Here is a 16796-nt window from a genome sequence, read left to right as displayed (position 1 = left end):
AATCTTCTACCCTAGTCTTGAAGAGGAGAATGGGTATACCTGGGACTGTCGACCGTCGATCAAAGCCGAGTCGACTATAGAGAATTGAGATTGAGAAAAGGAGCACAAGGATGATGGCGCAAAGATGAGCACCGTAACAGGGGTGTAAGGTGATGTAACCGTTTTCGACCACGTACCAATGTTTTGTGATGTAAAATTTTTTGGCAAAGTACCTTGTTATTCGACCCGGTGGTGGCGTACCTTAGTGACGAGCTACTTGGTGGCGAACTCCATGGTGGCGAACTGCCTGGGGGCGAACTGCCTTGGTGGTGAACTGCCTGGGGGCGAACTGCCTGGTGGCGAACTCCCTGGTGGTAAACTGCTTGGGGGCGAACTGCCTTGGTGGCGAACTGCCTTGGTGGCGAACTGCCTGGGGGCGAACTGCCTTGGTGGCGAACTGCCTGGGGGTGAACTGCCTTGGTGGCGAATTGCCTGGGGGCGAACTGCCTTGGTGGCGAACTGCCTGGGGGCGAACTGCCTGGGGGCGAACTCCCTTGGTGGCGAACTGCCTGGGGGCGAACTGCCTTGGAGGCTAACTCCCTGGTGGCGAACTGCCTAGGGGCGAACTGCCTTGGTGCGAACTGCCTTGGTGGCGAACTGCCTGGTGGCGAACTCCCTACTAGGCGGTCGATGCCTTAGAGACCTGTGAGATGAGGGACCTGTGAGAACTTCATCTTCTCCTCCTCTTTGTAGGTGGCGGGAGCTGAGAGACCTGCGAGAACTCCATCTTTTCCTCCTCTTTGTAGGTGGCGGGAGCTAAGGGACCTCCGAGAACTCCATCTTTTCCTCCTCCTTGTAGGTGGGGGGAGTTGAGGGACCTCCGAGAACTCCATCTCTTCCTCCTCCTTGTAGGTGGGGGGAGCTGAGGGACTTCCGAGAACTGCATCTTTTCCTCCTCTTCGTAGGCGGCGGGAGCTGAAGGACCTGCGAGAACTGAATCAGAGGTCCCAGGGGTACTTTCCCGGTGGGGGCTCTCTGATGCTTAAGTTAGCACTCTTATTGTAGAGAGCTTTGAAGATAATATGAGAGAGCTAGAGAGCAGGGTTACTTCCCTTTCTTTTCCATCCCCTTCCCCTTTGGGGGGTGAGGTCTTTATATACCGGAGTCTTCGCGGGTTAGGTGGGTGAAAAGCCTCCAAATGGTAAGACTCGTCGCATCCGGTCAGAACCGGGGTACGGTGGTGAACTCCTCGAGGTCGTCAGGCTGGCGCTTGTGTCAGGCGGCCAGGTCGGCGCCTGGGCCGGGTTGTCAAGAGGGGTGCATGCGTCAGTCGGCGGGTCAGTGTTTAGGCCAGGTCGTCAGGTCGACGCCTGTGTCAGTCGGCGGGACAGTGCCTAGATCAGGTCGTCAAGCTGGCGCTTGTGTTAGTCGGCGGGTCAGTGTCTAGATCAGGTCGTCAAGTTGGCGCCTTGGCCGGATCATGCACTAGGCTGGTCCAGGTCGGCCAGGTCATGCAGGCCGTGCACAGTTCGCGCAGGTCGCGCGCTAGGCCGCGCGCAGTTCGCGCAGGCCGCGCGTGCGCCGTGCAGTTCGTGCGCGCCACGCAGGCACGCGTCAGGCCGTGCGCAGGTCGCGCCAGGCCGGCCAGACAGGTGCCCGGGTGGGTCACCAACTTCGTAAGTTTGTTGGCTGGGTGTTTTCCTAGTTGTCACAAGGTGCCACATGTCATAATTTTACTGGAGGGCCAAATCTGCCCTCATCAATAGCCCCCCACTCCCGAGCTGATAGTAACTCAGCGAAGGGAGTAGATTTCTTTTGGCCCGTAAGTCGATGAGCTAGTAAGTGCTGATCCAATTACTAGTATGGCCCGTAGGCTTTGGGAGCGACTCGTAGTTTATTCTTTTTTGACTTTGCCCGTGCCGGAGAGGCGACCGGGTCTTGAGCAGTAATGTGGCCCGTAGGCTTTTGGGAGCGACTCGTAGTCTACTCTCTTTTTTTTTTGACTTTTGCCCGTGCCGGAGAGGTGACCGGGTCTTAAGCAGTAATGTGGCCCGTAGGCTTTTGGGAGCGACTCGTAGTCTACTCTTTTTTTACTTTTGCCCGTGCCGGAGAGGTGACCGGGTCTTAAGCAGTAATGTGGCCCGTAGGCTTTTGGGAGTGACTCGTAGTCTACTCTTTTTTTACTTTTGCCCGTGCCGGAGAGGCGACCGGGTCTTAAGCAGTAATGTGGCCCGTAGGCTTTTGGGAGTGACTCATAGTCTACTCTTTTTTGACTTTTGCCCGTGCCGAAGAGGCGACCGGGTCTTAAGCAGTAATGTGGCCCGTAGGCTTTTGGGAGCGACTCGTAGTCTACTCTCTTTTTTTACTTTTTCCCGTGCCGGAGAGGCAACCGGGTCTTAAGCAGTAATGTGGCCCGTAGGCTTTTGGGAGCGACTCGTAGTCTACTCTTTTTTGACTTTTGCCCGTGCCGGAGAGGCAACCGAGTCTTAAGTAGTGAGGTGGCCCGTAGGCTTGGCCTGCATCAGCTTCGTAATGCCGGTCACCTACTCCTACAAGAAGCTACTAGGGGCTCGACCTTCGGGGGCAACACCACTAACTTTAGGTTGCCAGCTCACACGGGAGCCTTGGAAGGCTCGACCAGTAAGGGTGCCTATGTAGTCAGTTGGCCGCCAACTCCCGCGGAAGCCACGAAGAGCTCATCTTTGTAGGGGGGACCTTGCGGAGAGGACTGATGTGGCATTATCTGAATTGAAAGTAAGGTTGGTAGAGCTACTTAGTCCGTTAGCTCCCTGCATAGTCTCTGAGTTCATAAAAAATGTAAACTATAAAGCGATAGCTTCAATTTCTAAAAAGTGAGGACTTAGTTTTGGCAAGATGAGAACTTAGCTTTGGTAGGATGAGAACTTAGCTTTTTGTAGCGGGTTCCCACAGACGGCGCCAATTGATGTAACCGTTTTCGGCCACGTACCAATGTTTTGTGATGTAAAATTTTTTGGCAAAGTACCTCGTTATTCGACCCGGTGGTGGCGTAACTTAGTGATGAGCTACTTGGTGGCGAACTGCTTTGGTGGCGAACTGCCTGGTGGCGAACTCCCTAGTGGCGAACTGCCTGGGGGCGAACTGCCTTGGTGGCGAACTGCTTGGGGGCGAATTGCCTGGTGGCGAACTCCCTGGTGGCGAACTGCCTGGGGGCGAACTGCCTTGGTGGCGAACTGCCTGGGGGCGAACTGCCTTGGTGGCAAACTGCTTGGGGGCGAACTGCCTTGGTGGCGAATTGCCTGGGGGCGAACTCCCTGGTGGCGAACTGCCTGGGGGCGAACTCCCTGGTGGCGAACTGCCTGGGGGCGAACTGCCTTGGTGGCGAACTGCCTGGGGGCGAACTGCCTTGGAGGCTAACTCCCCGGTGGCGAACTGCCTTGGTGCGAACTGCCTTGGTGGCGAACTGCCTGGGGGCGAACTGCCTGGTGGCGAACTCCCTACTAGGCGGTCGATGCCTTAGAGAATGTTGGAGCTCCCTGGTGCGGCGCAATCCGACTGCCCTCAGCATGAGGCGGTCTTCTTTCCTTTGTAGGCTGCGGGAGATGAGGGACCTGCGAGAACTTCATCTTTTCCTCCTCTTTGTCGGTGGCGGGAGCTGAGAGACCTGCGAGAACTCCATCTTTTTCTCCTCTTTGTAGGTGGCGGGAGCTAAGGGGCCTCCGAGAACTCCATCTTTTCCTCCACCTTGTAGGTGGCGGGAGTTGAGGGACCTCCGAGAACTCCATCTCTTCCTCCTCCTTGTAGGTGGGGGGAGCTGAGGGACTTCCGAGAACTGCATCTTTTCCTCCTATTCGTAGGCGGCGGGAGCTGAAGGACTTGCGAGAACTGAATCAGAGGTCCCGGGGGTACTTTCCCGGTTGGGGCTCTCCGATGCTTAAGTTAGCACTCTTATTGTAGAGAGCTTTGAAGATAATATGAGAGAGCTAGAGAGCAGGGTTACTTCCCTTTCTTTTCCATCCCCTTCCCCTTTGGGGGGTGAGGTCTTTATATACCGGAGTCTTCGCGGGTTAGGTGGGTGAAAAGCCTCCAAACGGTAAGACTCGTCGCATCCGGTCAGAACCGGGGTACGGTGGTGAACTCCTCGAGGTCGTCAGGCTGGTGCTTGTGTCAGGCGGCCAGGTCGGCGCCTGGGCCGGGTTGTCAAGAGGGGTGCCTACGTCAATCGGCGGGTCAGTGTTTAGGCCAGTTCGTCAGGTCGGCGCCTGTGTCAGTCGACGGGACAGTGCCTAGATTAGGTCGTCAAGCTGGTGCCTGTGTCAGTCGGCGGGTCATTGTCTAGATCAGGTCGTCAAGCTGGCGCCTTGGCCGGATCATGCGCTAGGCTGGTCCAGGTCGGCCAGGTCGCGCAGGCCGTGCACAGTTTGCGCAGGCCGTGCGCAGTTCGCGCAGGCTGCGCCAGGCCGGCCAGACAGGTGCCCGGGTGGGTCACCAACTTCGTAAGTTTGTTGGCTGGGTGTTTTCCTAGTTGTCACGAGGTGCCACGTGTCACAATTTTACTGGAAGGCCAAATCTGCCCTCATCATAAGGTTATTAACATTTTCCGATTATGGAAGGGTGGAGGAAGATGATGACCAATTTTGGGTTTTGTTAAATGGGAAAATTCCTGATCAATACATTCTATTTTAAGGTTGTTCCATTCATTGTCTTCTGCCTTGAAACTGAACCAATTGCTGTAACAATTTCCTACTCCGGTATCCCTATTAAAAAACTCCGGTATCCCTATTAAAAAACTGATAGCGACAACAACATTATTAACTTCAAGCAGCCAACTAGGTACAATCCAATCTTTGAAACAAACAATATTCAGCAGCTGCCAATAGCATGGGAAGGAGATAACGTTGTTTTGAGAATAAATAAATAAACCCGACAAACTCAAATATTCAACAGTTGCCAAATGCCATGGCCATTATCGGTGTTTATCAGACAAAAAACACTTTGGCTTCTTCTCCGTTTGCTATTCTGTTAGTGCATAACACCATTCTTTTGATTCATCAGACAGAAAGCACTTGGGACAATGCTTCAAATGAGGAGCGGCAACAGCTGGCAATTGCCATCCAGGCTGTGCCAGTGATCCAAGCTTCTGAGAATGTTGATGTTGTTGGGAAATCGAATTCTTAATTGTCAAATGTTTGAGTTTGTTGGGTTTATCTATTTATTTATTTGTCTTGAAACAACGTTATCTCATTCCCATGCTATTGGCGACTACTGAATAGAAGCTGGTAGGGTTGCAAGTTAGGCCGGGTTAAATCGGGTTGAGGCCAAACTTAACTCAACCTTAAGTTCTAAATTTCCAATTCTAACCGACCTTCAAAGGCCACATCAAAGTCAATAATGATATCATCGCTTCCGATTTTTTAGTTAATTGGGTCGGTCACGCCCTTTTCTTTCCTTTCAATTTTGATTTTGATTATATGATTTTTGATTTGTGAGATTTAGTAGAAATTATGTAACTTATGAACAATTTGGGTCATGACTCCAATGCCATTTTCTGCAATAATGCGAAGATAAATATGGAATTTGGGTTACCTTATTTGCACATTGGTTTTAGTTCTGGATGTGAAGTTTCTGCTTCACTGACAAGCTTCTATGTTTTGGGGGTATTATGTCTTCTTTCGTTCTCGATTCTTCAGTTATCACAGTTTGATTCTTCAACGTTGAGGAGAGAATGTCTGGATTCCCGTCAACGCCTTCATCTCGACATGATTCAAATTTGTCGTTGGCAATGCTTCGTACGATCCAAGACTTCTCATCCCGAAACTCTTAGCCACCGCAGCATAGACAAGACAACTATATATAACATTTCCAAAACATAGAACTTGTTGGATTGATAAGAATGTATAACATACTGATAATGATATGCGTTTTGAAGTTCGAGGATTGACTTAAAACAATTCCTAAAATACAAAGTACTGATAAGGAATTTTCCCCTTTAAAATTTATAGAAGGACATGGTTAAAAGTGAGATTTCGCCCTCTACCTCTAAACAAATTTGGAGGGATAATTCAAAGAGATGCTCTAGTGGCAGAACCAAACGACCTCCATCGGCTGAAAAAGCAACATTTTCGGTGTTTAGAGATGCATTCAGTGCTACCGAATGCCACCTAAGTAGCTGATCTACAAGAAAGACGATATTAGAGAGCATAGGTAGATATCCCGGGCAAGTCTCCAACGCTTAAGTTAATATAGGCCAAGCTCTTCAAGGTGACGATCAAATATGCAAATAGGAATCAAAGTGAATAAGTGGGATATATGTGTATGTAAGTGAGCATAACCTTATATAGACCTTGAGATTTCATTAAAATGTGTCTTATTCGTCCGTTGCTTCCGGGATACACTTGTACAGCATCGCGGGTGTCCTTATCTACTCCCCCGCGAGGTGGGGTAAGTGAACTTATCGTTGCTAGATGGGCATCGTGTTTGCGAATGCATGCAATGTAGGCTGCGAGCATATCGAGGTCCCAGGCTACCCAGGTCGAACAAGTAGGTCGGGAGCATGGTATAGTCAAGTCAAACGTGTGTTCCGAGCGGGTAGTCCAATCTATCTACTGAGACGCCCTTAAGCGAGGTTAAAGTTCAGTCAGGCTCCATAAACCGAACTGTCGAACTGCGTTCAAGCAAAGTCCTACCACATGTGTCGCCAAGATGCTATAAAGCATTTTCGTAACCACATAACGAAATATAACTGGAGGGGAAAATCGACCCTCATCAAAAAGTAAGGAGAAACACTTTCCCTCAACTTTATGTTTTTTTGTTACTTTCTATCAAACCAACCACAATCTCAAGTGAACCTTGTCTGAGGGCCGAGGCATGTATTGTTGATTTAACCTAAATACTTAAAAGTTTCATTTTCTTATACATCTTGGTAAAACCTTTATTATCTTTCCATTGCCATTTTTCTTAAAGCAAGGTTTAAAATATCCTTATGTATTAATCTGTATCGTCCAATGTGTATCACATTGGAGCCTCCCTAATATGCTCCTACAGCGAGTGTATCAAGTCAGACCATACTTCAGAAGGTAACTGGGAGGGACTTAAACTGACTCTTTTGAACTGATTTAAAAAAAAAATAAATAAATAATACATTAAAAAAAACACCGGTACAGACCGATCATGTATAGATATTTAGAACCTTGTTTTAAAGGTTTCAATACCTGATGGACCCAATTACCCAAGTAACAATTGGCAACATCTAATTAATTTGTTTGTTTTTTGGGTGGTGGTGTTGGGTTCCAACTATGAGCCCTGTTGCCCTGTGTTTAATTCTATGCTTTATTTTACTTAACTCTCCTGAATATCTTACGGATGTGGATTTGTAATTTGCTAGGTAATTAAGATAAAGTCTGATGAAATTATATTAGATGACATTCAAAATGAATACAACACTTGAACTCCTAGTTTTTCATCCTTCTGAATCTTCTCATGTTCTTGTGTCTCCACATGTATGCACGAAGTATTTCCAGCTTCAACTTGTTTCATAAATTAACTTGTGGCAACTTGTTGATCCATGAAAAACACCAGAAATATAACTTATTTCAAGGAAGTGCAATCTACTACTATATATGTAAGCATTATCCAAATGGTGGGAATCTTGTCATCTTTTAAAAGGTTATTTTTAAGCAAAATTGCTGTTCTTCAAATTGTTTCTTGGATGGGCATAGTTACTTGGTCAATTTCAAGTAGCCTGGCTTATAGCACTACTGACGGACACATAACATAATCAAGTTGAAACTCAGCCTGAAAAAAGATAACTTAAGCCTTAATTAATACTAGCCAGCAATGGGGTGATCTGAAATTGCATCCTCAATTCATGGGGTAAACATTTTTCTGTTAGGCTTCGTTTGGAAGGAGTGTGAATTCAAATATGTAGAGTGCAAAATCTTATATTTTGTATGTATTTTTACTGTACATATTTGTATTTATACTCCTTCCAAACTGAGCCTTAGTTCGTTTATGATATAAATGCATGGGAGTGCAAATAATTTGTTTTTGATAAATAAAATACAAATTAAGAAAATTAAATGCCATGAAATATTCCACCTCATATCAAAAGGGAATGGAGGTAAGGATTAGGAGAGTTGTTTGTTTGGAATTTGGATCTGTTGTACACAAGGCATTACAGTTATGCATTAGGAAGACAATACAGCAGTGCATCAGGAACATGTCCTTACCAATGACAACATAAAGAACAAGAGAGGCTCCCAATGCACAGCTGTAATGTGCCCAGCAGATCTGTACTCATTTGTTTGGGAGTGAAGTAACAAGTAAGTTGATGAGGTCATTCCGAGGAGGGAATTGATCAAAGAGGGAGGTGATGCAAATTTTACATCAATTTTTGGGATGTAAGGTATGCAATGTATACAAATGAAACAGAAAGTACAAATTTTGTATCAAATAAAAATGTATTATAAATAATGAACGCACAAATGAATCGCATGTAAAATTTGTATCCGGATCAGAATTGTACCATAAACAAATGCAGCCTAAAAGGCTAAAAGAGAAGGGAGAATGACTGATCAGTCCAGATCAAAATTTTTTAACCCTATTATATAGGGGATGAATCCTGAAGATGATGCCAAATTTACGGACAGGATGTGGTTTATAGGGGGAGAACTACTAACAGACTATGAGGGGCTGTCATTCAGAATTTTGTATTAGGTTGCAGAATAGTTAATCCAAAAAGGAATGGCTGACATTCCATTTATCTAATATGGCCATGGTAATGGTATATATCAAAGAAAAAAGGTCAGATATGAGATTAAATTTCTGGTTATTTTATTTTATGTATGTTTTGTTTCAGATAGAAGGGATAGTTTAGTCATTTTATATTCCTTTGGATTTTGGCTTAGGTAGTCTGGTGGTTACATTTCATAGTCATTGCGCAAGTAATCTAGTAGTCTCTTATTTAACTAGGTGTCGTTTGGTTAAGATTTTCAAAGAAACTAGCCTTTCTTAAGCAAGACGCTTTGAATCCGGTAGACAAACATCTAGCAAACTGCAATGCAGAAGTCATTCGGCTGTCTCCAAACGGAAAACGTAAACGGAGACCTTCTGCGTGGGAGTAGGTTCCCCGGTCACCGGAGCGAAGATGGATTTTAGTCATACCACTCGATAAGCTTCACCGTCATGGAGCTCAGCTCTTAAATCACAAAAGGACAGGAGCAGGAGGTGCGGTCCCATAAGCCCCCTGCTTTTGTATTCAAACTCCAGTTTTTAGTTGTCTTTCGCAAGTCGAGCTCTCTCTCTCTCTCTCAGGGTGACCTCCAATGCATGGCAGTGGCTTGCCTGAAAGCTGGACAATTGTGCTACTCGGGGTTCAGAAATGAATCAAATGTCGCAGCATCTGGTCCTTAAAACTTTCAACCTATGGTAATCAGTCGTCAGGCTACTCTCAGCCACACGGCTCAGGCTCAGAGCAACCGAGATTCATGACAACTGGACTATCGTGACCAGTGAAGTATTGGCGACACTACTAGATTCCATCAAATCCCCACTCTGTACTGGTTAATTCATGAACGTCATGACATGAACCCATTGGCATTCACTCTCGAAGACAAACAAAACAGAGCTCAACTGTTATGATGGGAAAGTTCTCTCCCTCCTTATTCCTGTCTCTCTTACTCTTCTTCTCAGGTCTGTTTCATTTTTTCATGCCTTTTTTTCTTCGGTTCCTTTTGATTGTTGAAATTATTGTGATCGTTTACCCATAAAAGAAAATACTTGATTGTGCAGCCGAGACGACGAGGGTGGAGGTCGTTGATGCCAAGACATGCAAAATCGCGTTTCTTGGCTGCAATCTTAACTCTGTATGCAATCAACAGTGCTTTGCGAAATACAACGGCCGTGGAAGTTGCTACAGACCGCCGGGCACCTTCTTGAACGAATGTATGTGCTGGTATCCCTGTTGATGATTTCACCTTCATCATCCTCGTTGCCACTTTGTTGGTCTCTGGATAACCCCTCCCTCCCTTTTCCCTCTCTCGTGTAGTTGGCCACATTAATAACTAGTTGGGGTTTGGGAATTGCTAAGTTGCGAATCTTCATCTTCTGATTTTGGATCGTTAATTTTTTAGAGTTGTTATGTTTAACCGACAATCCCAAGTTATATTTGATGAGGGCGGATTTGGCCCTCTAGTGAAATTGTGACACCTAGCACCTCATGCAAACCAAGTATAGCCTCTTGACAACTGGGCAGCTTGGACAGCTCGGCATAGTTCGAGGAGCTCGGTATAGTTAGGGGCAGCTCACCACAGGCAGCTGGCCACTTTGCGGGCAGTCTGGCGTCTTACGAAGAGCTCGCCACTTAGGGGCAGCTCGGCACTTACAGGTAGCTCGACATACGCAGCTCACCACAGGTAGCTGGCCACTCCGCAGGCAGCCTAGCGTCTTACAAAGAACTCGCCACTTAGGGGTAATTCGGCACTTACAGGTAGCTCGGCATAGGTAGTTCGGCACTTAGGGGTAGCTCGACGTATCGCAGGAAGATCTCCTACCTGACAATCGTACCTGACAGATCCGGAGGCCTGCGCCCACGTCTCTCGCTAGGCGGCGCCGTGCCTCCCAGTCTTGAGAGCTGTCCCTTGATTGGCAGAGCCGTACTCTGCAGCAGCCGCCTGCACCCACCACCTCAGCTCTAGCAGTAACGGCTGAGACAAAGAGACAGAGGTAGTTACGCCTGACTTGACAGAGGCTGTTACGCCTGATTTGACAAGACACCACTATATAAGGACTTCGACCCCCAAAGACAGGGGGGAGGGAAAAAATGGAGGTAATCCCTGCTCTCTAGCTCTCTCGTTTCTCCAATATCATCTTCAAAGCTCTCTATAATCAGAGTGCTAACTTAAGCGTCGGAGAGTCCCTGTCGGGAAAATACCCCCGGGTCCTCTGATTTAGTTCTCGTAGGTCCCTCAGCTCCCGCCGCCTACAAAGAGGAGGAAAAGGTGGAGTTCTCGCAGCTCCCTCAGCTCCCGCCGCTTACAAAGAGGAGGAAAAGATGAAGTTCTCACAGGTCCCTCAGCTCCCACTGCCTACAAAGGAAAGAAGATCGCCTCATGCAGAGGGTAGTTGGGTTGCGCTGGACCAGGGAGCTCCACCATTCTCTGAGTCACAGGCCACCTAGTAGGGAGCTCGCCACCAGGTAGCTCTCCACTAGGGAGTTCGCCACCAGGGATCTTGCCACCAGGCAGTTCTCCACCAGGGAGTTCGCCACCAAGTAGTTCTCCACCAGGGAGCTCGCTACCAGGCAGTTCGCTACCAGGGAGTTCGCCATCAAGTAGTTCTCCACCAGGCAGTTCGCCACCAAGCAATTCTCCATCAGGGAGCTCGCCACCAGGGAGCTCGCTACCAGGCAGTTCGCCACCAAGCAGTTCGCCAACAAGCAATTCGCCACCAGGTAGTTCTCCACCAGGGAGCTCGCCACCAGGCAGTTCTCCACCAGGGAGTTCGCCACCAAGTAGCTCATCACCAAGGCACGTCACCACCGGGTCAAATAACGAGGTACTTAGCCAAAAAAAAGTTATACATCACAAAAAATTGGTACGTGACCAGAAACGGTTACATCAATTGGCATCGTCTGTGGGAACATGCTACATAAAGCTAAGTTCTCATCTTACCAAAGCTAAGTCCTCACTTTTTAGAAATTGAAGCTATCGCTTTATAGTTTACATTTTTTATGAACTCGAAGACTATGCAGGGAGCTAACAAACTAAGTAGCTCTACCAACCTTATTTTCAATTCAGATAATGCCTCATCAGTCCTCTCTGCAAGGTCCCCCCTACAAAGATGAGCTCTTCGTGGCTTCCGCGGGAGTTGGCGGCCAACGGACTACATAGGCGCCCTTACCAGTCGAGCCTTCCAAGCTCCCATGTGAACTAGCGACCTAAAGTTAGTAGTGCTGCCCCCGAAGGTCGAGCTCCCAGTAGCTTCTTGTAGGAGTGGGTGACCGGCATTACGAAGCTGATGCAGTACAATCATAGCTCGGAACCTCACAGGCAAAGCCTACAGGCCACATTACTACTTAAGACCTAGTTGCCTCTTCGACATGGGCAAAGTCAAAAAAGAGTGGACTGCGAGTCACTCCCAAAAGCCTACGGGCCACATTACTACTTAAGACCCAGTCGCCTCTTCGGCATGGGCAAAGTCAAAGAAGAGTGGACTATGAGTCGCTCCCGAAGCCTACGGGCCACATTACTGCTTAAGACCCAGTCGCCTCTTTGGCATGGGCAAAGTCAAGAAGAGTGGACTACGAGTCACTCCCAAAGCCTACGAGCCACACTATTGCTAAATACCCAGTTACTTCCTCAGCATGAGCAAGATCAGCAAATGTGAACTATAAGTTGCCCCTAGAGCCTAAAGGCTACACTATTGAACTGGCGGAGACCTCCTCACCTTACAGGCAGCTCGTCACATACAAGCAGCTCCCAAAGCCTAAGGAATTGGATCAGCACTTACTAGCTCGTCGACTTATGGGCCAAAAGAAGAAATCTACTCCCTTCGTTGAGTTACTCTCAGCTCGGGAGTGGGGGGTAAATGATGAGGGCGGATTTTGCCCTCTAGTGAAATTGTGACACCTGGCACCTCATGCAAACCAAGTGCAGCCTCTTGACAACTGGGCAGCTCCGGCTGCTCGGCATAGCTCGGGGAGCTCGGTATAGCTAGGGGCAGCTCGGCATAGGCAGCTCGCCATAGGTAGCTGGCCACTCCGCGGGCAGCCTGGCATCTTACAAAGAGCTCGCCACGTAGGGGCAGCTCGACACTTACAGGTAGCTCGGCATAGGCAGCTCACCACAGGCAGCTGGCCACTCCGCAGGCAGCCTGGCATCTTACGAAGAGCTCGCCACTTAGGGGCAGCTCGACACTTATAGGTAGCTCGGCATAGGTAGTTTGGCACTTAGGGGTAGCTCGACGTATCGCAAGAAGATCTCCTGCCTGACAACCGTACCTGATAGATTCGGAGGCCTGCGCCCACGTCTCTCGCTAGACGGCGCCGTGCCTGCCAATCCTGAGAGTTGTCCCTTGATTGGCAGAATCGTACTCTGCAGCAGCCACCTGCACCTGCCACCTTAGCTCTGGTAGTAACGGTTGCGGCAGAGAGACAGAGGCAGTTACGCCTGACTTGACAGAGGCTATTACGCCTGATTTGACAGGACACCACTATATAAGGACTCCAACCCCCAAAGACAGGGGAGAGGGAAAAAATGGAGGTAATCCCTACTCTCTAGCTCTCTCGTTTCTCCAATATCATCTTCAAAGCTCTCTATAATCAGAGTGCTAACTTAAGCGTCGGAGAGTCCCTGCCGGGAAAATACCCCCGAGTCCTCTGATTCAGTTCTCGCAGGTCCCTCAACTTCCGCCGCCTACAAAGAGGAGAAAAAGGTGGAGTTCTCATAGGTCCCTCGGCTCCCGCCGCTTACAAAGAGGAGGAAAAGATGGAGTTCTCGCAGGTCCCTCAGCTCCCACTACCTACAAAGGAAAGAAGATCACCTCATGCAGAGGGCAGTCGGGTTGCACTGCACTAGGGAGCTCCACCATTCTCTGAGTCATAGGCCACCTAGTATGGAGCTCGCCACCAGGTAGCTCTCCACCAGGAAGTTCACCACCAGACAGTTCTCCACCAGTGATCTTGCCACCAGGCAGTTCTCCACCAGGGAGTTCACCACCAAGTAGTTCTCCACCAGGGAGCTCGCTACCAAGCAATTCTCCACCAGGCAGTTCGCCACCAGGCAATTTGCCACCAGGCAGTTCGCCACCAGGCAGTTCGCCACCAGGGAGCTCGCTACCAGGCAATTCGCCACCAGGCAGTTCGCCACCAGGCGGTTCTGCACCAGGGAGCTCGCCACCAGGCAATTCTCCACCAGGGAGTCACCACCAAGTAGCTCATCACCAAGGCACGTCACCACCGGGTCAAATAACGAGGTACTTAGCCAAAAAAAAATTATACATCACAAAAAATTGGTACGTGACCAGAAACGATTACGTCAATATTCATTTTAGATGCTGTTCTAAATTTAGTTTTCTTTTTTTTTTTTATTTTATGTTCTCTTCTTCCATAAGCATTTCTACAACCGAGACTAATATAGCACAAAGGAAATTTTGAAAAAGGAAAACAGAAACGCAAGAAAAGATCCAAACATCAAACCCACCAACCATGGTTCCAAAAAGCCCTAATTGAGGATAAGATAACCCATGAAGAAAAACAAAGTTAGCTACTAACGCCATATATAAATAGTAAACTAAATAGAAACCAAACAAATAACAGAAAATAGGAAACCCTGTATTCCACCTTGTCATTGGCCCTATCCTCTTTCCTCCTGTTCTTCTACTGTTACTGTTCGTTCTGATAAGAATATGATGCGGTCTTTCTTGACTCCATATTTGGTTGTCCATTTATGGCGATAGAACTCTCTCTCTCTCTCTCTCACACACACACACACACTCAGAGAGAGTCTCAGGGGGCCACTTAATTATCTTTAAATGTCTTATCCTGCTGTTGTATCAAAAGAAAATGTCGTATCCTGTTTCAGCCGTGTCGAGCTCTAGTGATGATGCCGTCAATGGAGATCACTTAATTTTTTTAGTGCACTAAAGAAGGGCCTATTGGCTACTTCAACTATTTCCACTCTCCACGAGTTCTGTTTAGGGAATGTATGTGGTTGAGATAAGATGGAAGGAATTTGAGTTGGATCATGATAGAGACACAGAGGTTATCTTTACAAAAAGTTAAATCTTTTTAACTTTCGTTGTAATTCCGCTTTAAATAGTGAATGGAATCATCGAGCTTTCTCTGAAATCTTACAAGTTCATCACCCACCACTTTTAAATTTATATTTTATTTGGCAATATAACAAAGAAAAGCGGGACTGAATCTCACCCCTTGAAGAAAAGAAGGAATTAAACCTACCAATTAACAAGCCACATGCAACATTCTCGAGTTGTAACAGTTAGACATACAATATACATTGCTGGAAGCAAATTTATACAGCTACTGAAACTGTACTCTGTCAACATTATAAAGTAATCCCAGTTAGACAGAAATCTGCAAAAGTCAAGTTCCACTCCCTAATCTCTGACCAATTTACAGGCTTTCAAAAGACAAAAGGAAACATCAAAATTGACTATGAATCTAGAATGCTATCAGTGCACAAGAAACTGTAGATAACCAGGTCTCTGATCCTACCTTTGAGCAAACAATACTTCCTCAAAACACCTTCCTTGAGGAACCCAACTTTTTCTTAGACCCTCTGAGAGGCCTTATTATCTATATCAACCAAAGCTTGCAGTCTGACCAAGCCTGGCATGTCTTTGAACACACCAGACACCGCTATCTTCAAGGCTGCGGTGGCTATCCCTTTGCCCCAGTACTCAAAGGCCACAGCATAACCAATATCGGCTCTACAGTAGTCGTCGCCTGAAGCTGACTTGACAGAAATGAATCCAATGGAGCGGTCGTCCAAGCATATTGATCGACGCCAAGGGTGAGGGATGCAAACGTCCTTGATATAGTTCAAAGACTCTTCTTTAGAGGTGAAGGTGTTCCATCTGATGAAACGGGTCACCTGATCATCACCAGCCCACACCATGAAGTCGTCAAGGTCAGAAAGTCTAAATGGACGGAGAGTGATATTCGACAAATCTACATCCATGTTCTTGAAACAGCAGTAAACCAACGAAAACAGTATCAGAAACTGTAGTCCAATACGTTTATGGTTATCGATTTAATGGTAAAGCTCAAGGTTGACATACCGACTGTTGGATTACGAGGCTTTGAGGCGTAGATGTGTGGAAGCCTGTAGTTTAGCTGCTCATGTTTGCAGGATGAATCCTAGCAACTCTGATATCTTATCATTTGGTAAATGGAATCTGTTGAAGCTTCAAATCTGTGGGGAATCCATTGGACAAAAGTTTCAGCACTGTACTGAAATCAAGATATACCTGCATCTTCTTGAGTACAATTACCAGTAGCATCATCGTCGTCCTAATCCTGAGCAAGTGCCAATGACGAGGGGTATCTGTTCAGAGTATGGATAACGATAATGATTACATGAGAAAAGAAAAGAATTACACCTCAGGGGCACAAAGAGGAGGCACGGGAGTAGGAGATTGGATAAATAAAAATAAGGAAACAGAGGCATAAGTTAAGAATTGGGTGACAAAAGAAGAAGAGAAAAGATTGAAACAAAGGAATTCTGACAGAACCAGAGTTAGAATAAAGGATGCATGTCTCTGCTTCGTAAACTAAATCCTTACAACCTTGGTTTGATGGGGTGCGCCAGGCCCGTGCAGTACTGCAACGCATGGGCGACGCGCGAAAGCCCCAGAAGCAAGCTACTGTGGTGGGCTTTCCCCCAAGAAATATTTAATTTAATATCATGTGAGCCTATGGCCCACGTATCAGATATTAAACTGATAAGAACAGATACTACACTTGATCTTAGCCAAAAGGCCGAGAAAGGTATGAATTATGAAGGGGTTATGGTTGTGTTTTTATGGTAGTCATTTGATATTCTGCTCTTTCTCTAAACCGATGTGGGACTAGAAGTTGGGTAATGAGCCATTCAGTCCCAATTTAAATACATTGGACTCGTCTCCTCCATGAGGTTGAGGTCCAGACCGACCGGATCAATCTGGTTGAGTTGGTGGGTAGACTAAAATCGATCACATGATACATTCATCAAAATTCATGGGCTGGTTTTGAATGATCAACTCTCAAACTGGCTATGGCATTGGGAGCACTGGGCTATGATCTCCCTGCCTGAGAGTATCTAAATTCTAAGCTTGGTCGT

General features: G+C 47.2%; 1 protein-coding gene, 1 long non-coding RNA gene and 1 other non-coding gene across 3 annotated transcripts; 1 reads left to right on the top strand and 2 right to left on the bottom strand.

The window, feature by feature from the left end:
• The first annotated feature begins 8964 nt into the window (after positions 1-8964).
• On the top strand, positions 8965-10103 carry LOC148879198 (uncharacterized). The gene is made up of 2 exons (XR_016105611.1): positions 8965-9648; positions 9748-10103. It is a non-coding gene; the product is annotated as an uncharacterized LOC148879198 (long non-coding RNA).
• A 4844-nt stretch (positions 10104-14947) lies between these two features.
• Positions 14948-15877, bottom strand: LOC148879197 (Acyl-CoA N-acyltransferases (NAT) superfamily protein). The gene is given in 2 exon segments (XM_088960629.1): positions 14948-15659; positions 15757-15877. A coding segment is annotated over 1 exon segment (528 nt). The 5' UTR covers positions 15657-15659; positions 15757-15877; the 3' UTR covers positions 14948-15128.
• A 395-nt stretch (positions 15878-16272) lies between these two features.
• Positions 16273-16469, bottom strand: LOC148879196 (U2 spliceosomal RNA). Its single transcript, XR_016106016.1, has one exon. It is a non-coding gene; the product is annotated as a U2 spliceosomal RNA (small nuclear RNA).
• Positions 16470-16796: the final 327 nt, after the last annotated feature.

Source organism: Nelumbo lutea, chromosome 1 (assembly GCF_056320005.1).
Source record: "Nelumbo lutea isolate HS-2025 chromosome 1, American lotus-T2T, whole genome shotgun sequence".
In the NCBI taxonomy this organism is placed as follows: domain Eukaryota; kingdom Viridiplantae; phylum Streptophyta; class Magnoliopsida; order Proteales; family Nelumbonaceae; genus Nelumbo; species Nelumbo lutea.
Note: the sequence above shows the minus strand (reverse complement) of the source record. Positions and strands in the feature narration are given on the sequence as shown.